At 42.6% G+C, this 27,521-nt stretch overlaps 1 protein-coding gene across 4 annotated transcripts in view; it reads right to left on the bottom strand.

The window, feature by feature from the left end:
• Positions 1–27,521, bottom strand: part of Inae (inactivation no afterpotential E) — a 108,768-nt gene that overhangs the window by 80,554 nt on the left and 693 nt on the right. For 3 of the 4 annotated variants that reach the window (XM_076786697.1, XM_076786701.1, XM_076786698.1), the window contains exon 2: positions 25,572–26,474. In XM_076786697.1, coding sequence (XP_076642812.1) covers positions 25,572–25,666 — 95 coding nt within the window. In that variant the 5' untranslated portion in view covers positions 25,667–26,474. Of the gene's footprint in view, positions 1–21,723; positions 21,971–25,571; positions 26,475–27,521 lie in introns of those variants that run through there. The other variant, XM_076786699.1, reaches the window with a different exon arrangement.

Here is a 27,521-nt window from a genome sequence, read left to right as displayed (position 1 = left end):
AAAAAAACCTCAAAAGAGGTCTGCTCGACTGCAATGTTGCGCTGGGGTGCTTGAATCTCAAATGCCACATAGTTGTGTTAGAATGCAAATGCAATGATTTCAGAATGCAAATGTAATGAAGTCTTTTGATCTGGAAACACCATTATAGTCCACAGACTCATTAGGAATATACAATTTTAAAGTAGGAAGCTTTAAGGTCCTATCTCCAAATTTTATTTATAAGATATTTAAATTTATTTCATTGTTGATCGATGTGAAATCTCATAACAATGAAAACTCCCATAAAGTGAATATGACAGTCTTATAAGTGTTCCTTTAAAGTTGTCTAAAGTTTCTTTAACCTAATATATGCACAGGGTGTCGCAAAAATGTTGTATTTCCTTGGAAGGACTGATTCCTGGCGCAATTTGAAGAAACTTTTTCCTTTGCGGAAATGTTCTCCGCGGCTTTGTTGAGGAGTTATTACCGTAAAACACAGACCAATCAGAGCGCGGATACAGCAGGCGGATTCTGACTCAGCCAATGCCAACGTCACGCTCGGTGGGAGCTCTCTGGCATAGCCGCGCTCTGATTGGTCCGTGTTCTTCGTTAATAGCTCCTTAACGAAGCCGCGGAGAACATTTTCGCAACGGAAAAAGTTACTTCAAACGATCTCAGGAGTTATTCCTTTCCAGGAACACAACATTTTTGGGACACCCTGTAGAGAGAATTTCGAGTATAACGTGGAGAAAATGGAGAAAGCGAAATGTTTCGACGAGTAAGATGAAAGGAACCGAAAGAGGGTTGGTTTAACTCGATGTGACCAACTTGTACTTCCCACTGACTAATGCGCGTCAGAGTTTACCTAGATTACTCAAGTCTGTTTGACACCTGACGCAATTTCATTCTGGAAATTTTCCGCGAACACACTTTGAGGTCGCGATTTAGCGGGACACGATTCTCCCGCCACGCCGGGATTATGGTCGGGAATACTTCTTCTTGCCGGCTATCTCCGGGAAACGTCTTAGCATCTCAAAGATCTTCGAAACTGTTCTAAAAAGGGAACTAATTTAGATTGAGGCTGCTTTGCATGGCACTCGAGCGATACCACTCTTTTTCCCGAAGTCTGCGGCGGATCATCGCGCGGGGCTGCAATTTCAGAGAGCAATTTTGTAGGGCAGAAAATTGAAAATGTTCCCTCTTTGTGCGCGCCGCGAGCATTATCAGAGGAAAGCGCTTTAGAAGTGATTGTTTTAAGTAATAGACTGCCGTACGAAGCTAAAGGAACGATGAATTTTCGTTGAAAAATTGTTGTAAATCGACGCCAGAAATTTCATAAAATCGGAATAAGTTATTGAATGGAATCGAAATCGAAAAGTTTGAGAATAGCTCTAAGAATACTTTTCCAGCATTTTGCGGGTCCTAACCTTTGTTACACTAAATAGACTACCGTGAAAATTCATGTTCATATCTGGACAAATATCCCATTTCTGGTAGATGTGGCAAAGAGAGATTTAGATGAGCTGTTTTGGATAGAACACCCTGTATACTCCTACTGGATGAACAAATTGTATTGTAGATACTATCAGAGAGCGTGTCGGAAGCGTTTAATGGTGTTTCTGCGTCGATTGGATAAGCTAGCCGGGTTGCGTCGGCGAATGATCCTGGTGAAGTTGGTTTTGCCATTTATCAGCGAACCTACGCCTCGGAACAGAAAATAACTCAGCTATCGATCACAAATCACGAGTAATAGTTGCAATTACAAGCGGCGCTATTATTAGCGCTCTCCACCTCTCTCTTTCTCTCTGGGTGCTAAGGTATCGCTTGAATCTATGGCCCACTAGTTATGCGAATGATTGTTGGTTGCTGCTTTTAGGCACCGACCGGTACCGAACTTTCAAAAGCTCGGAAACGTGTTAATTGCCAAACTCGAGTTTCTCTGAGGATACAATAGGGAAATTGAGAATGTAATTGTAATTTGAGAAAATTTTCCCAGCGTAATGGAAAATGGCTTTTCTTCGTTTTATATTTCAATTAAGGTCACGGTAATGTTAATTTCCCAGCTGGCAATGAGAGGTATTAAGAATGACGTCAACGAGAGAGAATGATAATCATATGCTGCAATTGATCGCATTACTCGGCTGCAGTTGATCACATTGCCAGCTTGCAAATGATCAAATTCACACTTTTTGAATCGACTACTCGTGAAACTGTCACGAAGCGTAGTTCATCTTTCTTTTTACCTCTGTATTGAAAATATCAAGGAAAAGTAATTTATTTAAGAGAGTTTCCGTGTGATCTTCTTTAAAGATTTTTCTAAGCCGTGAGCGCATGAAGAACCGCAGTCTTCTTGAAATACGGTCATGGATTTCCGTGCAGCTCCATAATTCAGTATAAAGAAAACTGAATTGGTAATATCGAAAATTAATGGAGGAAGTTTGCGCGTTTCCGGGAAGTAAAAAGAAAAAAGTAACTGTCAGGGTGGATGCTAAGCATAAAGCACTATGCCTTTTTCGATTGCAGAAACAAGGTTAAATAATCCCGTAAAAAAAGTTGGAGAATAATATTATCTTCGACAACCGTTTCAACCGTGTCCTTCGCAGCAGAGAAAATCCAGATTGATCAACTAATAATAAAAATAATCGGGGTGCAGAGTGCGGTTCACCATCTATAAAAAATCTATAACATTATTATTTTCAGACTTCTCGCGGACAATTATATTTAGAACTCTGTTTTATCAAAAATCGAGAAAAAAATTGCATCTAATCGTTTTCTTGCGGATGACCATTGGCATTTCGTGTCTCGCCAATTAGGCGATTCGAGCCTCGTCGGTCAAATTACGTTGCCCCTGTTACATACCCACCTCAAAATATCGTGCCAAGTTTCTTCGAAGTGTCAAGCGAAGTAAATAACAGGTTTACATTGGCGTAGCAGTTTCGTGACTTTGCGCGGCCCCAAGATGCAAGAGTAAGTTAGAGCTCGATATGAACTTGACTAATACACGAATGAGACTTTACATTCATACCTGGCGCTACCCACTAATTCAGATTATTCATTAACTAGCGATACTCGAGAAGTTTCTCTGAATCGCGCAGACATTGCTGTTGACGTCGACAGATTCTCGTGAATCTTCAATAACCCGAGCCCGTTCTACATGCTCCTCTGCTTTATTCGATGTTACTTCGTCAACCCTTAACCCTTCGCGATGTCTTTAGTGTCGGTAGCAACTGGACCACCATTTTGTAGTGAATATTCTGAATATTGTCATTTTCGTCTGCTACACCAAAGCATCTTTTAGCAAATTAAAATAAAAAAACCGTACCTTCAAGCCCACATTATTTCTAAGCCTTAATTATTGCCAAGAATAATTCGAACTAATTGTTTCTTGCCCCTCTGTGTCTCTGCTTCAGCGAACCGAACATTTATTTCAATAAAATACACGATACGATTGCCAACTAAGGATCGTGTAAATATTTTCTCATGTACCAATGAACGGTAAAAATGATTTCCTAGAAACAACAACCGCCGCACGAGCCTCGAGCAACAAAATACGTCCGAGCAGGAAACCAGACGCACTGTCGATTTTAATCAAAGTCGGCGTCCGTGGCGGAATGTTCAAAATGTTTTCCCCATGCCCCATCAACGGTTTTCACCCCCATGGGAGGGTGAGACGGGTTCCGGGAAGCATCCCACGCATCTGGAGGGCTATTTCGACCGGTCGATTTTTTTCGGTCGACCTTACGGGTGCGTCGTCCCCCGCGTCAAACGCCGAATTGTTTTACGTATCTGCGCGACCGTAGGGTGGTCCCCTTCTCGACATCAATGCAAATCCGCCCGCGTGACACCCCTCCTCGACCGGGCAACGCACTGTTGTCGATTCTTCTCAAATATCGGGCCGAGATCAATATTAAAATCTCCCAGACAAGCCTAAATTAACATACTCCTGCACGCTCTTCTTTCTAGATCGAGCTCAGAAACGGATCTTAATTTTCTAAAATTTTTATTTGCTGTTCAAACTTAATGAAGGGCCGATGCTTATAAGAAGACCGCGAATTCGATCCATTTAAATCCTGCTTCTTACAATTGACTGGGACAATGTTCATTTTGCATAAAGATCTGCAGTCTACTTATAGTTATACGATTTTGAAATAAATCAGGAGTAAATGTTTAAGCTTGGAACACATTTATATCGGAATAGCGACCGATATTTCTCTTGGAGTCACGCAACCGACAAAATGGCGAATTGCAAGCATGTTCGTCACAATTTCGAATTGTCGAGACTGCAAAGATACGTCCATAAGAACTTCCCGAATAAAATTCTTTCGTATACAGGGTGATCAAAAAGAGATACTCACAGGTCACATAGTGCTCACCAAGGAGTGAAAAATGTCTAATCAACGTAGGTCCTGGGAGCAATTTTTTAAAATCAAATTTTGTACAGAACAGCAATCGAACGATGCAAAAACTAGAGTTCCAGTGTGAACGAGGTAACTGCGAAAAATCGCACGGTTCGCAGACACTGCGTAAAAGGGAGTCGAAGCGGCCTACTTCTACAGCTTCGCAAAATGGTCAACGCGATTGCAGGGATCCGCCGATCTCGGGGCTTCGCGTCGTCGAACGAATCATCGGGTAAATAGCATATCGGCGACGTTCCAGGAATTCTGCAACGGACTCGTTCTCGTTCCTCCGAACGTGGGAGCAGCGAAGAGGGTCGAGAGCCTCGTTTCGAGAGCATATCGGTTCGTGAAATTAGAGGCGGAAAAAGGAACGTTGCTGGTTCTCGGTCGCAGGGCAGCCCTGTGCCCGCAAAAGGGAGCCACTTTTGTCGTTTGCCGGAGACAAAGGGGCATTTATCGCGACGGGGTGCCGGGAACGGACCCCGAAAAACCGTATCGACCCCATGCGCTCGCAGAATCGAGGGGAACCTCGCATACTGCTTGATTTTTCGCGAGAATGGTGTAACGACTGGAGGAAGAACGTTTCCAAATTATTTCGAACATTTTGGTTTGATTCATAAGCATCTCCTACTTGTAATTGAACGCCACTCGAATATCCATAAAAGTCGCACACAAACTGAACAATTTATTTAACATGCTTCCAGCATCCGCTTCGTTGCCGACTTCCATTGTTAACCCTTTGCACTCGAAGCTATTTTAACTCCAAAACGAAACATTTCTTCCGACCTAGGATATTTCCCTTCTATATTTTTCTTCATGTTATACATACGAAAATGGCGCAATTTACTCGTACAATACTGAAGTATATAGTAATTTATTAAATACAAACAGATTTAATAGTATAAAAAATATTTTGTATAATTACATAGCAATTTTTAGTGGCGCCTCACAGCCGCCATTCGAGTGCTAAGGGTTAAAATATTTTGTTAAACGTGTATCTCCTTTATTAAATATTCAATATTCATTTATGATAAAGATGTGTAGGTGTAATTTCAAACAGTAGAGAGACGAAAATAATTTTAGACCAACGATATAATATCTTCAAAATCTGAAAATTATTAGAGAAAGAATGAAATGTCGTGCAATCGAACGCAAACAATTTTTATTTTCAATAAAGATCTATAAAGATCCCAACAAGGTTTGGTTTAATTAGTTTTATTTCGTCGAAAAAAAAGAAATAAAGCAAAGTGCGTTCGCCACAAAAACGTCGCTCACAGAATCACTATACCTATTCCATAAGAACATCACCGCGTCTAGTGATGTTAGTGTTTCATTTAAGAAAATCGTGAGGTAAAGGCGATCTTGTTCCCAAGAGAAACAATGTGTGCAATCGTTTAAACAATGCATACACACCGCAAACGGGGAGCACTTCTCATTCCAGTAACTCGAACACGTTTCCCAATGCATGTGCCCCGAGCTGCACGGCTTAAATTTTAAGAAAGGAACAAACAAGAACGAGTTCTTGCCACAGCGTTTAGACTTCTCTCGCGGCGAGAGTAAGCGTACTCTTCTGAGAGTTTGATGCCGAACGAAACTTGAACAGCAAGCGGAAGCTACCGCGTCCATTTTTACCGGGGAGTTTCATCGACGATATGATATTTTAGCCAACTCCGACGATGCGACCTGACAGCGACGTGTTCGTATACTATATTCTGGTTTCCTGGATTCTTTCACGTTGCCCGCAGAGAACAGCCCGGCCACGGAACTTTCGTGAGATCGATTTTCGCAGAGGCTCGGCTTCAGGAGGAAGCCAGAAGGAAAAGGTTCACCCTTCCACCCCGGAATTTCTCGCGGCCCTTTTCCTTATCGTCGTGCTTTGAGATTGAACGCAGGGTGTCACTGTCTAAGAGGAAACTTTCGCAGAAGAAGGAACAAAGGGCGGAGACGTTTTATTCACGCAGCGCGCCCGACGCTTTATCGAAGAACCTCTCTTTCTTCTCTAGACTCGGAGAATCTTTTTCGTGGTTGATTTCGTTAAATGGACCCGTAGGTATAAAACGAAAATTGTTTGTCAAATGTACGCGCTCTTTTCGCTCCTTTTTGTTAAGCCTTGAAGATGGGGCCTGATTGAAACTGCAATCTTTTTGCATTTGCGACATGTGCAAATTTATTTCGAGTTAAATGTTCTTTAAACATCAAAGGCATACACGAATGAAAAGAATGATCGACTGAACCGTTTCCTGAAGCTATTTTTGTTCAGCAGCGCGGACGTTCATCCGCAGAAAGTCGAATAAATCCGCGGAATTCGCTTTGCAGGAAAAACTGCGACTGCGGCCGAGTTAAATGGTTGGTCGGTCGGCAAAGTGGTAATAGAATTTGTGCGAGTCGGTTGCATCCGTGTCTCTTTGCACGCCGGTGTACAAACGAAACGACGCAACGCGGTGCCGACAATGGGCTCGTGATATGCAGCCCCGCGGATCAATGAACGACCGTCGGCGTGCTTTCATTTCAGACGTTCTTTCAAGGCAGATTTTATAATCAACGAAAACAAGCGCCGCCGTCGTTGTACGTAGTTGCGTCTTCATCTCTCCCCTTCGCTCCTCTTCGCAACAGCTCCGCGCGTTGGATCACGCATCCCGCTTGATTAAGGGGCGCGCACTCCCTCCAATTTGCTCAAGTCGATAATCACCGGTATCGATCTTTCGCGTGGGTTGCACCTTTGTTCCTCGGCGACGGGTAAACCGTTCTTAAGACGATGGTAACTCGTTAAATTAAGATCACTCCGCTAATGACAGAATAAACGCCACTTTTAATTAACCGACCCGGCGTAATATTGTGCCCGGAACGCGGTAAACGTTGAAAAGCATTTTAGAGAGCGAGATTTTTATTTTTTGGCGATCGAACGGGGTCCATTCTGACCCTTTAGAGCTGCCTTTATTTATTTTTTTTTTCGGCGTTACCACGTCCCAGTTAAGACGCTGTTTCGATTTTTATGTTCAATCATTCCCACAAGATGAAAATAATACATCGACAGGTTTTTATTTTTTTTTTAATAGAAAGGTCGGACAACCTTCGACCCGCGGATCGTGCGGCGATCGAACGGGGTCCATTCTGACCCGTTAGGGCTGTTGTATATTTATGCTGCGTTCGCACGCCTTTCTGAAGTGGCTTGTCCCGGTTAACCCATCGCTCTACTATTTATTTTACGGTGACAATGATGACAATTTCTTTGTCGTCCACAGACGACTCTTAGAAGAAGAAGAAAGTTTCTTACCAGTCTTGTAATTCGTTAAAACTGTGCTGAGCTGCATGTACACGAATCTAAACTTTCAATTTTGCTCGAACAGTGTCTGCACAGCGTTTATCGGCTTAAACGAATGTACCAAGCGGTTATCCCGGATAATAACCCGAGATTAAATTAATGAAAAGCTTGATTCCGTGAGCTTTTTAGACCAAACAAACTCGACTTTTTTCAGGCTAGAGTGACCCGCACGGATTATTGGATTTTCAATTTTGGTCGCGGCGAGAAAGGTCGCTCGTCACACAGCGTTAAACGGTTTCGCGGTCGGCGTTCAAAGTTACGGGATAAAGCAGCTAAATCGCAGGGAGGGAAATCGGGTGAACAGGACTTAAATAATGTGAGAAAGTTGCTATAAAATGGCCGATGATATCGGGGTGGAGGTCGAAAGCTCCCGGGACGATCGCAGCGTCTATCGGCGACGAGAAAATTACCATAGCTTGGAAACTGATTCGGACGTTTCCTCAGTATTGTAGAGACCCTTATCAGGGGCGTGCAGAGGCACTGATACTGAAGTTTGTCCTCGTCCATTGTCCTTATGTGTGCACTGTTCTCGTAATACATCTCGACGACCGCCGACGAGCACAATTCCTTTTTTCCCCTCCGCTGAAACACACGGTCCCCCGGCGTGCGTTCTAAAGACTCGATCATTGCTTCTGATTTCGATTGTCAGCATCTAGGTCGCTAAGAAATCAATCGCGCCGGCTGGCGGACAAGCAAAACTGCGGAACTTTGTGCGCGAACAGAGTAATTCGTCCATAAAGCTATTTTTGTTCCAGCAACTTCTTTAGAATTTCCAATTACCGGAATCTTTCGAAATATCGATGTTATACCGTCGAGAGACCGTAAAACACGGTTTCCGCCAAAGATTCTCTGCCAATGACCAGTTGCATCGAGTAGAGAGCTCATGCAACCATTTTGGAATGAAGTACATGCGCTAAAAGAATCTGCGAAAATCGCGGCACGTACCGGAAAAAAAAAAAAATTCGAAAAGTTCTATTTCCGGGGGTCCATCCGTCGTCTAAAAACGACAGCGAACGTTACGAAACTTGCAGGCATTGTCACTCGAGCAAGACCGCCCGAAACAAGGTGGCATACTGGTTGGATTACATGATGAATGTTTTAACGCGTATTATTTCTTGAGGCGTCGGCATGGGACTTCGGGTGCCATAACTCATCCCTTTCTGGAGGCAACATTTATTACGCAACGCGGGGCGCAAAATGGGATTTTCTTAAGCAGAAAAGGAGGAAAGAGAGTAAAAAGAAACGGCGGGAAATTTGATCCGGCGGAGGTATCGTATCGAGAATAAATCATCGAACAATGGGATCCCGTTCATCGTTGAGAACGAAGAGGCAAAAAAAAATGAAGACAGAACGCACACGTCGACGGATTGATAAAGGTCTCCACGCCAGAATACCTTCTATCGATTTATTGTACTATTCTTCGCGCACTCCGGGCGTGATTAAACTTTTAATAATGCCTAATCGATGGTTGAGAGCGAGAAATAACGATTTCCAAGCTTGTTCGTGTTTGCGCTTGGACGAGTGCTACATAACGAACAAGTCGAGTCGAGTTTCATGGCCAAGACGAAACACAGGAACATAGCATCGACAAGAAGAATTTGCACTCGAAGTTTCGAGCATCCTGATTGCAGAAAGCAAACAGTTCGATTGAAGCCGAGAATGGTTCGATTGCGAATCTTCTGCGTATCGCGCGTCCGCGTTTAATGCAGTAAACGCTCCTATAACGCGGAGCAAAAATTGCGATTTGTACGAAATTTAATTTAACTTGATCTGATTTGTACTAATTCTTATAATGCGGATTCCATATAACACGGATAGCACGTTAATCGCGCTATACTAGGGTCGACTGTGTGATACATTCTAAATGGTGACGTCTTATAGAACGAACTTATATTTAGCCGCCTGCATATCGGAGAAAAAATAGTATTCGATACACGTGCGCGAGTTTAACCCATGGAAGATGTTTTACAGGATCACTGAGGCTATCATGCTCCGGGACCTTGCCAGAGTAAATGAATCCGGCGTTTCGTTAGGGTTATATGTTAATCCGATTCCAACGTGCAAGGCAACAAAATCTCATTTGACTTGATAAGCGTGAACTCTTGCAACCTTGCACCCACGTTCTTCGTGTCAGTTGCTTGTTCGTTCTCAGTGTACGCGGAAAATGCAAGTGGAAAGCGTAATTTCACCCTCGAAAAGTCACGTACTGGGGTCGCAAAAAAAGAAAAGAAAAAAACAAAGACGAGAAGAAATGTCGACGTTTTTTAGAAAAAAAAAGCAATAACAATTTTGCGTAACTGCGACAATAAAACTGTGCGGAAGTGGAACAGAGTTGTACAAATGGTCGCGGCACGGATGGGAGGAAATAAAATACAAATTGCACGCCACAATTTTGCATCGGAACGTGACAGGCGGTTTGTAGATTGGAGCTGGGAGATCTCTGTTTCGAATGCTTCGCTGCGTAGATCTTTCAACTTGAGCCTGACTAGATTTTTTTCAGATTGAGAGTCCTTTGAATCGAATTTTTTATCTTTCCTCTCTTGCTGTTTATTAAATATGAAAAAAGTCTGAATCACCTACAGATTATGATAACATCTGTAACGTAATAATAACGTGTGCTACTACAGTAAAGTCTTGATCTAAGATGAACGGAGCTACACGATCTTAGTCAGTTCGCCTATCCCCTCCACTGGGGGTATACCCCGCGAGGGGTATGACACTAAACACGATATAATTTCAACTGTGTTTAGTGGTTCGATTGACGGTATGTATTCCGTGTTTAGACGCGCTGTCCTTTTCTACATTCGGCGCGGTAACAAGAAAATAGTATCTCTACACGATCTATGTCACAGCACGGACCCGAGGATTGGGCTTAGCTCAAGACTTTACTATAGATTCTACAGAGAGAATTCGACAACAGGTCGTCGTTTCTGAAGGGTTCATTTAGATCGGAGATCCTTTGACCTAGAGTGGACCTCCTTGGAACTAGAGTTGAAGTTCTTGTGCAGTGACAAAGCGAGGATAATCACCGGAGAATCTTGTATAATCCTGTTTCTACGTTCACGAGATACCATCGGCCTGCACCACAAGACCGAGGTATTTTCCAAGAAGCGAAAGTTTGCGTTCCAAAAGCTCGGAGGGATTACCGCGGCGAAAACACGGCCGAAGAAACGCACAGAATGCGAGGTTCTCCGCAAATTTATCGAATATAATATATCGCGGTGTCGGCCGCACGTGATATCGGCATAGAATGCGGCCGGTACAATACGTGTGGCAATGGTTTCGGGCCGTAATAGTTGCGGTGCACGCGCGCGTTAACGGCGAACCGGCGCGGCGGCAAGAATATTTCGCCGTTGGCGCATTCCATGATTTATGAAAACGTATGGCCTGGTTGAAACATAAATAGAACATTCCCGGCGTTAGGTGCTACCTATATCTTGGCCAAAAAAATTTGAGGCGACACGCTCGAGCTTCCACGGCGTTTGCCAGTAACGACACGCTCGTCAAAAATTCGACCGACTCCGGCCCTCGGCGCGATGAAAAATTCGACTTTTCGCGGACGTTCAACCCGACGCGACGAGAACGTCAGAACCTTCTTAAAACGTGTCCGACGTCGACCGAAACGTAATCGCGCTTTTCGTTTCAGCTGTTACGGTGAGCAGCAGTGCAAAAATCTGCCGGCAATCACGTTTCGCATGCACGTTTCGTTATTTGACCAAGGCGCTTGAAACTTTCATTTCTGCTTTTGGTAAATTAAGTTTTACCGAGGGCTTTGGTTCAACAGCTGCGGCGACCACAAGCACATAAAATATGCAGCTCGTTAATTATATGGGCTATTTATTTCTACAACTAAAGAGCAAAGAAATTTCGATTTGGCTCCTGTTGCACTTGCAGAAGACAATTTTGATTTTGTATAATTACACAGTTCCAGACTTGTACGCAAAACAAACATATTCTACACGTCTTCCTTTCTTAACTATCTAAACGAATAATTTTAGTAATTACCCAGCTCCTCTCAGTCGTTTAATCCGATCACTGTTCTAAATTCCATCAAACCGTTCTTGTCATAAATGAATAAAATCCGCAATCCAGCAATGGCGTGCTAATTAAACACCGCGTGCGGTACGTGCTACGCATACAGAGAAACGTGTCATTGATAAATATCGATTCGTGCTAATTCCATTCAGCAAGCGACCAATCGCGGCCTCATAAAGATAAAGGGACAGGTTTGTGTTCCATAGGAAGGAAGAGTCGCCTAGCTGTCTGAAACGCGGTCGCACGATACGAACGTAAAAAGCGCGTGCACAGCCGCCGCGATGCAAATGAGTTAATAAACACGGAACCGCTGAATCGGTGAAACCTGCGAAACACAAAGCGGTGTCGCGTTCCCGGTTTTTCGCGTCACGAGGAGATCTCTCGACGGTTGTCGTGTCCGCGCCGCTGAGAGATCTTATCGGTTCAAATCGCGCGGCGATTTCGCGATATTGTGACTCGCCCGGGGTTTGTTCAACTTTCTTTGAAAACGACTCGAGGAACAAACGCGTTTCCCGGCGGGCATTTCGCGAGGAAATCCGCGGAAAACAAAAAGAGAAACCGGAGACGATTGTCCATCGATCTCGCAGCGGCGCGCGCACGGTTTCGCGAATTACATTTGATATTTCGTTTAACAGGTTGTCCCAGAAATCCTATCCGTGCGAGTTTCATGTTGTCAAATGAATTTGAGCATGTACAAACAGCACGATTATTTTCTTTTTTTTTTTTTATTAATGTTCTACTATTTCCTACATCGCACACTAGTCAAAAACGAACTTTTGGGACAACCTAAGAAATTCAAGATACTGAAATATGTTATACTTAACCCTGCCACGGCGGAGACGGGGTCTATGTTGACCAAGAGTATCTAAATCGTCACTTAATGTTCAATTTCTGGCGAATTGATTAAATGAACAACTGCTGCGACGTTAGGAACAATGGAAGGATTAATGTGTCCACAAGAAGCAGCTTAGAAAATATGTTTTCAAAAATTGATAAATGAAGCATGATTTTAAACATCTCCAATTATGTAATTATAAAAATGGTCAGCCACACGAGGGTTTATCAAACTCCTTACAAGACATTGTTTTATTTCAACAGCTTCTTTTAAGAAGCTTCTCCTGATTTTAGCAGAATAATTATAAGCAGAATAATAGATATAATCCTCTATTTACTCGAATCCTGAAAAAATGAAGAATTTTAATCCGTCACCAAGCAAAACTTCTGAAAGAAGTTGTGCATACTGGTACAGCTTTAGTAATCGTCAGACAGTGGACTTTTATGCAAAACCAAACGTGAACTGCAACGAACGCGGGAGCAAAATAGAAATGTCTCTCTTCTTTCGAGCGCGTAACACGCGCGTAAACACAATAGCGCTGAATGAGAATGGATATATAGGGTGACCCTTAAATGATTCATAGCTGACGAGAGAGGGTGTAACGGGCCATTCACGAGCGAAACCATTGCGAGCGTTGTGCCTGACGTATTGATCCTCGAAAAGTACTATCGCCTTTTGCCGATTCCTGATACCTATACTGATTCAATCGATCCCTGTCAGTGCGCAGTGAACACGCACGAACTGTACAGAACCATACTAGACGCCATAAACGCGTGTCTTATCTCAATTTTCTGGTCTAGGCCTTGTTTGGAAATTTTTGTAAATAAATCAGGCGAACGTTACGCGTCGAGGTTTTGCATACATATTTTCTAATTATTTGGACTGTACAATATAATTTTTGTAAATCGAAATACTTAAAATTGTCGGAGTTATGGGACAACACACCTGACACGATGTTTCTCGGAAAGACTACAAGTTGAAATGTCTGTAAACACGTTAAAAAATATTTTTCGAGAATGAATCTACCACGGATTTGAAGAGTGAAACTTCGCCTTTACAACGATTTAAACGACAGTGTTTTATAGAACAAAAATGAGTAACACGTTCACTTCGAGACGCTTCAATCACCAGAACTAAATTAACTTGATACGCCCTAAAAAAAAATCGTAACACAAATGATCGAAAACAAACATGCCTCTACCAATTTTGATCCAACATCACTCGACTCCCCTCACGGTATAAATTAAAAATACACAAAGCAGGTATCAGCGGCTCCGAAATTTCATTAATTCCGAAACGATTTTAATCTCAGTAGCGATTCCGGCGTGATCGAAAATATTTCATTAATCCATAGAATAATATTCGGCGTATAAATACAATCTCCCGGTGACGCTCGTGCTCAGCAGCACTCGTTTCCAGAGGGTTCTGTGAATTTTATGCTCTCGCCCGGATTAACACGTTCGCAGAACTCGGAATAAACGAGTGTCGTAGCGAAGGAGTTTCTTTACGATCATTCCCGCCCCGCATTTTCCAAAGGTCATCACTGACAGAAATATGCGCGACGTGATCGCGCGGCAATGGCTTCTGTTTTCTGTACGACCGAAAAGTACGAGTCTACGAATAGGCGAGACGGTAGAGAGCTCGGTCCGCTGTGAAAGAGGCCGCGCGCGCTTATGGGGGACGCGTTTTCACGGGGGTGCGTGTAACTCCTCGTCAACGGTCTCGCAAGGCTTAAAGGGGATCGCTTCAGAAACGGACGAATGAATCGGGTCCGACTAGAAAAGCAGGGTTTCGAAATCGCTTTTGAAATGATGCTAAAAGACCTGCGACTTTTTCTCAGCAAAAATCAAGATTCGTGACAGAGAATGTACAGAAAAATAAATTAATGTTTGACTGAAAAGTTTGAAAAATCCGAATATTGTTAAGGGAAGAGGTACAGGATTATGAAAAATAAATTTCACTCTTAAAAATGTAAAATCGTTTTTAACATGTGAAGTGCTGGAAATGTACCCCACAAATTTTGTTTGATATACAAACATCCATCCATTCGTTTATTAGTTGACGTTGCAATCCTCTCGAAACTGCAGTGACCTTTTGTATATACACACTGCTTTACGAGAAAACATATATAAGCACAGACACATTCGGACTTCATAAAAGAGCACGTAGCAAGAATTGTTTATCTGTGCTGACTCGACCCGCTGAATAAATTTCGAATATTATTCCGTGGTATGTGTTTCGAATGTAGGGTGCATGTAATGCATTTCTCTATCTCACTGCCATCTAAATAAAACCAGTTAATATTGAATACCATCCTCTGTCCTCCTTCGTCATTGTTCACGTATGGGTAGAAAGTGACCCGATGTCGGAGAAGGTCGAAGGAAGTAGTAAACCCTGGAAGAATCCAGGGTTGCAATCTTCCGATGGAGACATGATTCGTAGGAGCTCCGAAGTATGGTATACATATAATTCAATTTTCAGTGGGCGTGGAATAACTGGGCACAAGCTGGCCTGGCAAAAATGATCCTAAACGTGCGGACCAAACTACGAAAAATATCTTTGCTTCGATGGCTATTCAGTGATCTAAAAAAATTCGATTGCCGAAGAGCTGATTTAAAAACAATTATACACAGATGCTCAAAAATCATTAAAAGTCAAGATTGTTAGAAGAAAATTCTGGGACTAGCACAGAACTGTAGAGAATATTTACAAACAGCATCTACCACCCCCACCCGAAGACCTAGAAGATTGAGAAGATAATAAAATTTATAGGAAATAACAACATAATAAGAAAGTATCATTGCAAAGTCAATTTTATACACACATATCATAGTACATTTTCGTCTCTCTATACACAACCTCATTTAAATCGAAGTCGAACAGTGTAAAACCCTTCCTTGTTACCGGAAGTGCATTTTCAACATCGCTTTTATTCGGAACACTCCATTCTGCAGTTTCGTTTAATTTTCACGAAATCGACGATCCTGACACATTCTACGTGGATTTCAGAGAGAAACGGAAAGTGATATCGTTGCAGTTCCTTTTTACTGCAAGTACACTTTTGAACAACGCTTTTATTGTACAGATAACTGTATTCTGCAGCTTCGCACAATCTTTCCGCACAAAGTCAACGATCCTGGCGCGTTCCGCGTGCAGCTCAGAGAGAAACGAAAAATTCCGCACTCGAGTCGAGTCTAAATGCCTCCGCAGTAAACCCGACGCAGTTCCGTCAATAAGCTTCGCTCTTGCACCGGCTTCAATGTTACGGCGGTTTCCCGCGGAATTTACATGCTCGACGTCGGAGTCGGCGCTTGACGGTCGTCACGAAATTTGAAATTTAATAGACTTTGAAGCGCGCGCGCGCACGCCTTTGCGCTAGCCCGATAACCCCATGAATTTTTCATGGAAAGAGAGAATGAAAGGCTCGAGTGAGAGAAAGAGAGGATAGCGTCGCGTCGACGCCCCACGAAGAGGAAGCCCGACGAGTTTATACGACGAAGGTGCGCGGTTGGATTCAGAGCTAAATCTATTTACCGTCGCGGACAAACCCCTCGGTAGAGCGCGGCCCTAAGATCCACGTCGGAAAAGTGAGGAACGTTGTAAACGGAAACAGAGGGTTTCCTCGGGCTATTTGCGCGCGATAATCGCCCGCTGTCGCCGAAAATTATGATGCGAAGCGCGGCGAGAAGATCGTTGGTGAAGCTCCTTTGTTTTCACGGTAACCGAGCATGATCATACTTTGCATAATTTTTTAGATAGACGATCCACCCTGATCCATTTTTACTGATTTCGATCCAGGTCACCTGGCTTTATGCAGAATTTTAAACCCTAGGAGGGCCGAATGGTAAAATTATTAGAAGAGGAAATGCACTTTTGTTTAAATTTTGTTTTATTCGCAGATCCGCAATCTATAATTTAATAAATTTTATTTCCAAATGCGTGGATATCCTCTTTAGATGTTCTTAGTTTAAAAGCATTGTATCAGAAAGGAAAATTTATCAATACTTCCATTGCTTTCTAATTTTCCAATCCACTTTTCACCGAATACTGAACGTCTTTACAACCAATAACTCTGTTTCCTTAAAATTCTGTATCTACCTACTACTACCGCAGAAAGTAAAGAATCATCTGTCACCATTTATGGGAAAATTCCATTTCCATCTGCAAAATGATTCTAAAGCGACATCGTAAATTTACAGGCATTCAATGTGGCCTCTACTGGGAGCCGTAAACGTGTTATCACTGATCGTTTCATATCTTTTCACCCGTTGCGTTATTTTTTGCTAGAACCTCTATACATCATCATTTATCACGCGCCATCATCCCAGCGTCTCCAAGATGACAAAATCCAAGAAACTAGGTTCCCACCTTCACCCGCTTGCATTAGTCTCGAGCATGAACGTACAAGTTCGAGAAAAGTATAAAGGTTTGAAGGGAGGGTCTGAGGGTTTTGTTAGAAACAGAAATTAAAACCTGTATACATCATTTATCAGTCTTCGAGGCGACAAAATCCGAAAAACTAGATCCCCACGTCCACTTTTTGTAACAACTGGTACCCTGGGGTCTTTCGTGACCCCAACAACATTTTCTATGTACCGCTTCTCGCTTCATTGCAAGATAATTTCAAATATAAAGTTTCTTCTTCTTCCCAACGTTTTGATTTTATGGCCCTGAACTATAAACTTTGAAGTATCTCGGTAAATTATTACGGAATTTTTGAGATTCTAGTGCGATCAATCGCAATCTGAAGAAACAGTATACCATTTGAGTGACAGTTAAATTGCGGAGATCTGAGGGGTTTCGTCACAAAGCGAAATTACCGTTGATGCATTTCAAAGTTATTTTCCCCGGCGATTCGATTTAAATGTCACAGGTGGTATAACGAGCATCCGGCTTTACGTGTTAAGGGGTAAACGAAGCGTTGGTCAAAGGTCAAAGATAAATCCAGAAAACCCGCCGAATGCAGCGATGCTTCACGCTCCGGACGTTTCGGATGTTACGGCGTTGGTGCACGAGATAGATACGTGATCGAGCATCGCTGCGGAAAAGAACATCATCTATTCGGTTTGCCGACGACGCTCGATGCTTGCACGTTTTCCAAACAAGCTCAAAGGAAGTTACTATAAAGAGAACCCGTTCGAAGCAAATGCGACCATTTTCCTGAAACGTTGCTGGACCATCTGCGGTCGCCACTTGCTTCTACACACGCTGCCGCGCCGCTGCTCCGCGAATGCACATGCAATTTGATGCATTTGCGCCGTTCGAGGAGTTGCGAAATACAAGGAGACGTTTGCATTATCAAACACCGGTGGCGTTTCCAGTTTATTTTTATCCGAAAGGATCCTAAGGCGTCGAAACAAACGTCTCCCTTGTGAAATAACCTTATTTATAAAAATTGGAAGCAAAATATAATTTGTCCACGCCAAATTGGAATATGCTAATTCTCCTCCCACGCGGATCATCGTGTCGGAGATAATTGGATTAGTGTCGGATGCGAGTGATTCTTTTTTTTTTTGTTATTAAAGAATAAATCATTTGAAAGTTCTGAAACTATCTCGCAATGATTGATTTTCACGATTGATATCGCCATGATATTTTTTATGGGATACCGCGCAAAATTCGACGTGAACAGGCAAGAGAGAAACCTTCGCAATAAAACGTTTTACTACGTACTTTGTTGGCAGTTTTCGATTGTTTTTTTTAAGGATTTTCAATCTTGCACACAATATTTCACATTCCGTTGCATTTCATGTGCTGCATTAATTCGTCACAGTACGTATGACAACCAAATACCGAAGGAATTTGAGCGTTCGGAATTTATGAAGAATGTCAATCATGCGTCGATGTTTTAATCGCGAAAACTTTATTATAGCGAGTTTGTGTTTTAATGGAAGCGTGGAACGCGACGCCTCCGCAAATTTTTGCTTGAAAATACGCAATGAATGTTACATGCGCGTTTCGTCATGTTGCACAGGTGAAAGTCTCTAGGTCACAAAAGACACCTCTACATCAACTCTTCCTTTATTAAACTCTTCCTTTATTAAAGGAAAAAAGGTTGCAAAGAGAATTATGGTTATTTGAAAAACCCTTTTCTATTGAGTTTCACTTTTACAGCATTTCCTTAGATGTTCGAAATGCTTAAGTTTACCGGCTATTCAGAATAACTTTCTAAAAATATATAAATTTATGACCCGTCCCATTTAAGAAAAATGGAGGCGTCGCCGCCATAATTTCAGGGACGTGGAATCACATGCTTCAAATGAAATACCCCCAGGAGTATTAGGGTACTCAGAATGCCTCAACACGGCCATCACTCAAAATAAGCGGTGAGAATTGAGACAAACAAGAGGATATTTACTCAGTTTCTCGGTGAAATTGCACAACATCTAACTTTAAAATTAATTTTAAACGAATTCCAAGAACATAATCTGCTGCTATCGCTCCTACACGATTATTCTATAAAATCACAAATTATTTAGGAAGAAATATTAAAGAAAGAAAATAGTAAATGGTTCAAAGAATTATATATTTTTCAAACGACGCACCAAGAATTATTATGCCAGAGTTACAAAAAGGAGAGCAAGTCATATATAGGGTATATTACTATGCCAGAATTTACTGTTCCTACAGTAAATTTTAAAGAAATCGCTTTTTATAGAGGTATTAATAGCTTCTAACCCTTCTTCTATCCGGCTAACTAAAAGCGTCCGCCATCTTGGGAATAGATACGAGACGACGCTACTTTGAAGGAGAATGCTCTGCTGTGTGCACATATCCGCGGTTATTACTCTTCAGAGAAGTTGCTCACCGTGCTCGATAAAACTTTTTCCCTGGGCTCGGGCTGTCACGTAACGCATACAGAAGAGACATCATTTATATACTAAATGGATCATCGATATAGTTACAGTAAACCGCTTTCGCGTACTCACCGTGTCCGCCATTTTTCCGATATCAGTCACTTTTAATGAGATGAAGGAAAAGACTGATAAGACACACGCTGCGACGGTTAAGAATCCATCGAACCATCTCCGAGATAACAAACTACAATATCCAACACGGATTCCCATAAAAATTGCCGGCAAATAAGCACAGAAAGTAAACTTAACCATCATGTCCATAACCGGGTACTCGGGTGCTCATTTTCAATTTCTTTATAAAATTTCTTTAACCCTTTGCGGTACAAAGAGTTTCCTCTCTTTTTATTCCACGACTCGTAACATCGTACAGTTCAACTATAATCCATTGTGCATCTTTACCAACGTGTTTAGAACAGTTTTAAAATACTAAAAGCCGGACGGAACTATACGATCTTAGACAGTTCGCCTATTCCTTCCACTAGGGGGCACACACCGCGAGGGGCCCAGAAGCTCGAGCTGCCATGGCCGCCGAGCAGTGGAAGTGTAAACATACCGGTGTCAACCACCGCTAATCGAATTACAAACATTCTTTATTTTTTATTATTTTTTTATGAGACTTTCACCTATCTGTGGCATTTTTCTGATTAAAGTGACACTAAACACGATACAATTTGGACTGTATTTAGTGCTCTAATTGACGGTGTGTAGTGCGCCTTCTGCCGCGTGGTCCGTGTTTACACGCGCTGTCCTTTTCTACTAGTAGTAAAATAATTGTAGACTTTTGTATGACCACAGATTAATTCACATTCGAGGGATAAAAATATACATCAAAATAATCAAGTGTATCATTGAATATCATGGAAAATGGTTACTGACACACGAGTTAAGTGGAACAGCATACGCACGTCCGTCTTCGACATGAACTTCGAACAGGGGCGCGAGCGGTCCACCCGCAGCAATGTTCGCTCGTTTCACATTTCCGCAGAAAATTATCATTGACATTTGCACTGTTACGTCACCCCCGAAATTGGCGTTCGCCGGTTAATTGAGAGATCGCAGGGAGTCGATAACGTGCGCCAGTACATTTCGTAGCATCCAGTTGTTGCGGGCTCGCGGGTCATGTGCACTGTGTGTATACATGTATCGTATGCTCATGTAACGAAACGGTTCGCTGGTTGCACGGTACTTTCGTTATGCACTCGCGGGTCCTGTCGTTATCGGAACGTGGAACCTGCGCCCTCGGTTTCGTCCGCGAAGCATCTCGACCTCTCGAACGCCGACATGTCAACGTCGATCGTCGTGCTCGAATGGTCCGTATCGAACTTGTTCATCGATCAAAGTCGACGACAGAAGCGCAGACGTCGGCGCGATCGATCCAACTGTCGATTTATCTGTCGATCTCGTCTCGAACGCAGGCTTTAAAACGCGGCTAGCAGTTCAAGATACGGTAGTGCTCGGTTAAATTTACATTGGTTAAGATACAGCGAATTCTCGTGAACGGGAGACCTTTTCCGTCTCCTTTCTTTAGATTCTATTCAGGTTCTGTTCCTCGTCTACTGAGGTACCGTACAGAGAACCTGAGGTACGAGCTAACTACGCCACAAGCTTAATGGTACAGGATTTCTACCTAAAATTCTTTCGGGAGTTTGTTAGAGCATCGTATAATTCGATTATATTCCCTATCTTAAGATCGCTATCCCAAAATTTCGTATCAAAGACCGAAGACATTGCATTTTTATTCATTCGTCATTTTCAACACAATCAGGAGTGAGGCAAGGCGAATTTTAAGCTTGCTCTTATTGATAACGTTATCGTGAGAAAGATAGTTCGATTATATCCCGCATGTACATTACATTCATGAATAATGCCGCTATTACTTGATATGTAACAAAAATTGTATTTCTCAACTGTTCTAAATAGATTAGTAAAATTACATATGGAATATACAGAGTGTCCCAAAAATGTTGCACTTCCTTAAAAGGGGAATTCTCTTCCTGAGATAATTTGAAGTAACTTTTTCTGGACCGGAATATGTCGACGTAGCACCGGAAGTCTGGACCGGAATAAGTCGACGTAGGACCGGAAGGGGTTAATACAGTTTATATATAGGTGCTGGGCAACTTGCGATCCCTGGACAGTAGCTTCGGTGACAATACGCTCACTGCGAAGTGAATTGTGGGAGAAGAGCGGGGATGGTGTCAATTCAAGTTGAATTCAACTGGACGCTACTATCTGCTGTACACAGAGACGCCGCGGGTGAAAAACGGTGCAAAGGTATAGTTGTTTCAGGCCACTTACTCGAACAGGTGAACGAGAGCCAAGATTGCGGACGGCAACAACAGGTCGTCGCTGCCGATTTTCCAACGCCTGCCGAACACCACCAGGCACGGCATACTTCCGGCGGATGTTTCGAGGCTCGATACAGAAATCGCCCTCGTACACGGTGGCAAACGTCACGCGCGCACGATGACATAACCTATAACGCGAGACGGGTGACGCGCCGCCGGACCGCGCGCGCTCTCCGCGCTACACAGGCTCGAACAAGGCGAACGACCGGACCGGTCGGACTTCGTGACCAGCCGGCTGTCACGGATGCACTGAATCACTGAAACGCGGAACGAAACTATGCTCGGACGCCTCGTTACGGCGTACACTGAAGGAATCCGGCCGTGCATCTCCGAGAGGTACGCTCAAAAGAATTTTGCCCCCTTTGCATTCACACCCTGTCTATAATTACCTCCACTTCCTGTTTCCTCCCAAATTTTGCTATTCAATTCCACGTGATTTAACACTAAACCCTTATAAAACTAAAGTCTTATAGACAAGAGAAAGGAGGATTAAACTTTGTGTGCGATTTTCATTATAATATGTGGTTACACTATGTTCCCAAAAGCTTAACCCTTAACGGACCAATGCCGCTATATACGCAGCATGGCACTTTTACTTACTGGGTCCAATGCCGCGTATATGGCGGCAAAAATCAAATTAATTAATACTATATATATTTTCCTTGCTATACTTGATATAAAAATGTTGAGTCCACAGTTTCTCTTCGTATGAAAAATAGCTTGGACCTGGTGGGAAGTAAACTTGAAATACTTCCGGACCGTTAAGGATTAATTATAAAAAATGAAGATCTTAGAGAGCAAAACTAGCGTACACAATAATTTAAAAACTGATAAACTGGTCAATTCCACCCTTATGCTAAGGGTTTAAGACTGCTGATCTTCGTGCAAAATAAGATTTTTCTGCATCAGTGTAACATAAGGATGATAAAGGGCCGCGACGTTGAATCGTTGACAAGATCAACGTTGATTTCCCACTTTGGAATGGGATTTTCATTTTTTTTTCTTAAGGTTTCGACAGCACGACAAGTATCGCGACAGAATCCGCGAAATAAGGGGGAAATTGATTGCACACTCGTTCGAGGGTCGGCGGGAACCGTGAACAATGGGAACACGCCTTTTTGTTTTAATTAAAATTTTATCGACCGCGCTGTTTCGGGGATGAAAGGAAACACGGAGAAGCCAAGTCGCTGCATCGACATATCGAAAGACGAACGCACAGGGGGACGACGAAAATGAAATGGACGATCGCCAATTCCTGTTACCCTTGCCTCTCTGTCCCGGGTCATTTACCACGTCCGTTAACGATTTTCCGAAGCTAAGACAGGCTAACGCGGATCATGACGCGAAAACTACCCTTTGATCAGCGCTAATAATAAGCCAATGATATCGCCGACTAATAACTCTTTAACCATGTAATGAATACCTATAAAACGTTTCTGCTTTGATGAGCTATCGATATTCGCGCGGCGATATTCATCTTGTACTCTCAAACCGGGCTCAAATTTAGAAATCGTAGAAAGCCTCGATTGGAAGCGCCACTGTCAACAGTAAATGTACCGTGGTTCGTTACGGACAAAGTAATAAAAAGAGACAAGCAAATGCTATCAGTGAAAGAGGAAACAGCTTATTTTGGTGGAACCGAACTGTCGAAAATTTATTGGATGAAAAAAAGCAGACAGTAGAAGATTAGATTATGACAAACTATGAACGAATACTATCAGTAAAAGGGGAAAACGTTCATTTTGGTGGAACCGAACTGTCGAAAATTTATTGGATGATAAAGCAGAAAGCATAATATAGATAGAAGATTAAATTACGGCTAACTATGAGGAAATACTGTCAGTAAAAGGAGAAAAAGTTTATTTCGGTGGAACTAAACTGTGAAGATTGATTAGATGAAAAATCAAACACTAGAAGAGTGTAATACAACAAACTAAATAACCGAATGGTGTAAATTACGGAATAAACGCCTGCACGATGTTATATACTATAAACAGAAAATATGCTTATTGTTAAGAAGTCCAAGAAAAAGAAATGTCTTCAAGTTACGAAAGTATGTTTGGAGGTACTACTTATACGTTCCACCGGCTCGCCAAGAGCCAACATATTTATTTAATTGCAGCCCGAGCAGTTAAAGGGGCACAGGCAGAATGCGAATCTGCATAATATTTCTTCGCCCCATAATTCTAGGGGTTCTCGCAAGGGACAAAGAGAAACGATCCAAGTTCTAGGAGTTTAGGGGTTGGCAACGTGAGACACAGAAGATGCTCGCGAGCATAATTGAAATTCCGCTCGACGCCTACTCACGCTTAATTACACATTAATACATTTAAACGTCCGATTTCTACACGTATCAGTGAATGTCAATAGGGGGGCTCATATGCACCTGCTTTTACCCGACCAGATTATTCAATTACAGTCGTAATCAACAGACGGAAATGACGTTCCGCTAATATCTCTATTAATTAGTTGTAATACGACACATGGCTTGGGTGCATCGCCGCCGAAAATCTAGGTCACACGGGATTACCTACGGACACGTATCCTATTTTAAAGCGGCGCTATAATTACAAGGATCTGTCCCCGAATATCCTGCCCGCGAAAACTCTTGACACCTATGGGGGACCGCCGATCATTAGCAGGCTAACCACTCGCCTAATTGCGGCTGGGTCCGGTTGGACCCGAGTGTCGAAAGTTCGCGAAACCGTTGCATACTTGGCGCCGTTCATGTTACCGCGATAACGATGCTGAAAAGTGTCATCTTTGATCAGTGGACTGCGGATTTTATGCGTTTATAACAAAAATGAGTAGGTGCCATTTAAAACATCACACAGAAAGGTTAAAATAATTAAAAAATGCCAAGCTATTATTTTCAGCCTGTTGAAGTTATTAAAGTAAGAATGAAATGTCTATCTAGCTCCAGGCTCTTGTAATTGGCAAAAACAATTTTTATTCTGCATAAAAATTGCTTATTTTCCTCGTTGATTAAAAAGCAGAAGAGAAACTAAAAGATACGACGATATGAAGAGAATGTTCGATATATCGTATTTATGCCAGCAATGACAACAAAATAGTCGGACAGAAACGTGTATAAATAACACTATTTTGTATACAGAATAAACCACGCAATAAAAATAAAACGATGTCGTAAATATAACTCTGGTATTTATGGATACATTAAAAACGGTCTAGAACATAGTTAATTGTTCAAAAAATTTAACAAAGGGTGGGAAGAACCTCTTTCAAGTTGTTCTACATTTTTCTAGCACGACTATAAAGAAAAATCTGAAAGAATAAGATACTTCTTCAATTAAGTTATGCAATCCGTGCAGAGAGAAAGAAAAATCGATTGTTTCAAGGCTCCAGACCTATTTGAGAATGATGAAAATCGGTTCGCGCCCACCAATCACTCACATTTTGAATGCCAATTAATTACTATACACTCTGGCGAGATAGCGGCCAGGCAAATTGCGCGGATATAGACGTTAATGATGCAAATGGGTTAAGCCGTATGTCAATACCGGGTACATATCCACTTTCAATTTCTTTTTACAACTTCTTTAATACTTCTATTGGCAAGTAGTTAGATTATTGTAGATTTTTATGTTTTTGGGTGATCACAGATTAATCTACATTTGATCATTGAATATATCGAAGAAAATGTTGGTTATTGACGCAAGGGTTACCGGGGAAAAATAAATGTGGAAACGAAAGAAATTCAAGGAGTGAAATTTCGCTCCGGACGTAAACGACCCGGGTTGCCCACGGGGGGTTAGCCTAATCGAAAGTTTCGCTCACCATATCAGATGTACGATGAACAGGAAAGCACCGGGCACGACGAGGTCGTCGCTGCCGACGCTCCATCGGCGTCGGAATACCACGATACCAGGCATCTCTTCCCGCTGCTTTAGCTCCCATTCAATCGCCTATAGTGCTCGGGGTCGGCGAGAACCCGGGGATCGGCCTCGATATGATGATGATTTCCTTCCTCGAATCACCGGGCCACGCGGACCTGGACCTTGCACCGGGATCTCTTCGAAGCTCGACACTGGCGCCGGTTGCATCCTCCGGGTCGTCGTCGTGTCCCGAGACAAGCATTTCCGTAACTGTCGTCCAACCGACCGCGAGTCCTCCCCATCCTCTTCTGGGCGCAAGCTTTATCGGCTGTTCTTCCGAACGATTGCAACTGCAACGCAATGCACTGTCGCCACGACCCGGCGACAGTGCATCCCGGCCCGAAAACCAAGTCCAAACAGTTAGGGACTCGTTGGTGCTCCCTCTCCCTCTCCCTCTCTCTCTCTCTCTCTCTCTCTCTCTCTCTCTCTCTCTCTCTCTCTCTTTCTTTCTCACTTGTCACTGATCACTGACGCACAAATAATCTCGCACTGACGAGTCAGAACACCGACGTTCTGCCGAAGACCCTCTGCTTTTCAAACGGAAGACGCGCAACCGTGATTAACACGCATTATCTTGCGGTCACGTGCTGGTTTCTGTCAGCGGCGTTGCTGACATCGCCATTGCGGCTTCCTTTTTGGAATGTCTTTGGTCTTGGACAAGTTTTTGTCAAGTTCCGTGGTCTTATGTTACGCACGATTTTTGCACGAGGTGTTTAAACGTTGCTGTGGCTAATGGTAGACTTCGTTCGAAATTAATTCCGCTCTTGCGGTGCGAATAAAGAGTTTCGATCTTGTTACGGCGGACCTGCGAAATGTAATTGCACTTTTGTCTAGTTTCGTCTAGAAGAAGCCAAGGTGTACAATAACGATGTTTTTTAGTTGAAAAGAAAATATTTCAATTGTAATTCGTATCGATGAATTGCACTTTTCATTGCAAATCGACATTCTTATTTCCAATATTTTTCAAGACGAGTGTCACTGGACAACGAAAGGACATACACGAAATGAAGTCGTGACACTACGGCAGAACACAGTCCTATCGAATTCTACCAGGAGATAAGATAATGTCATTTTCTACGTCCACAGTCTTCTGCCAAATTAAAATATATCCTCCCTCTTTTCTGTTGAAAACCCTACTACATCTACTACTTTTGAAACAGATCAATTTTTCTGGGTCCATACGACCATCTTATTAAGAATTTCCATCTAAAGAACTGCACGTGCACCTTCTACTCTTGAAGCAAATAAATTTTTCCAAATGAATGTAATAGGAATATAAAGAATGAAGTAGGGACTTAACACAATAATTTATGCAGCTGAATTTTCCTCAGAATTTTTCGGCAAGTGTTGGCAATTGTCAACGCATCTCCGCTTTAACCAGACAAACTTTCACGCTACCCGCGACTTCATGCGTGTCGACCCAACCTTTCGGTAGCAGAAACTTTTTTCACGGAAGAGTAGAAGAGTACTTAGCGATGACATTTACGCGTGCCAGTTGAAGCTTTAATTCCCGTAGGATCTCCAGAACCGTGCGACACCGCGGTCCTGGAATCCCAGGACCTCCGTGAATCTTATGGAACCGCAGTCGCGCGTATCTCGCTCTTTTTACCGCGCTTTTTCACACGGAATCAAAGGAACCCATTAAAAGAGTCGCAAAACCTTAAAGAAAGACCGCCGTGTTTGCCCGGTATGGTACTAAAGCATGGATGACGTAACACTTTCCTTATAAGAAGCACAAAATTAATTTCTCTCAAAAAAATAGGTACAAGCAATCCTCGTAATCACCCTTAACGCACGCAAAAAGAATCCCTCCACAATTAACGCCCAATAGAAAAAAAAACGAACGCGAAAC

The sequence above is a fragment of the Halictus rubicundus genome, chromosome 4 (genome assembly GCF_050948215.1).
Source record: "Halictus rubicundus isolate RS-2024b chromosome 4, iyHalRubi1_principal, whole genome shotgun sequence".
NCBI lineage: Eukaryota > Metazoa > Arthropoda > Insecta > Hymenoptera > Halictidae > Halictus > Halictus rubicundus.
Note: the sequence above shows the minus strand (reverse complement) of the source record. Positions and strands in the feature narration are given on the sequence as shown.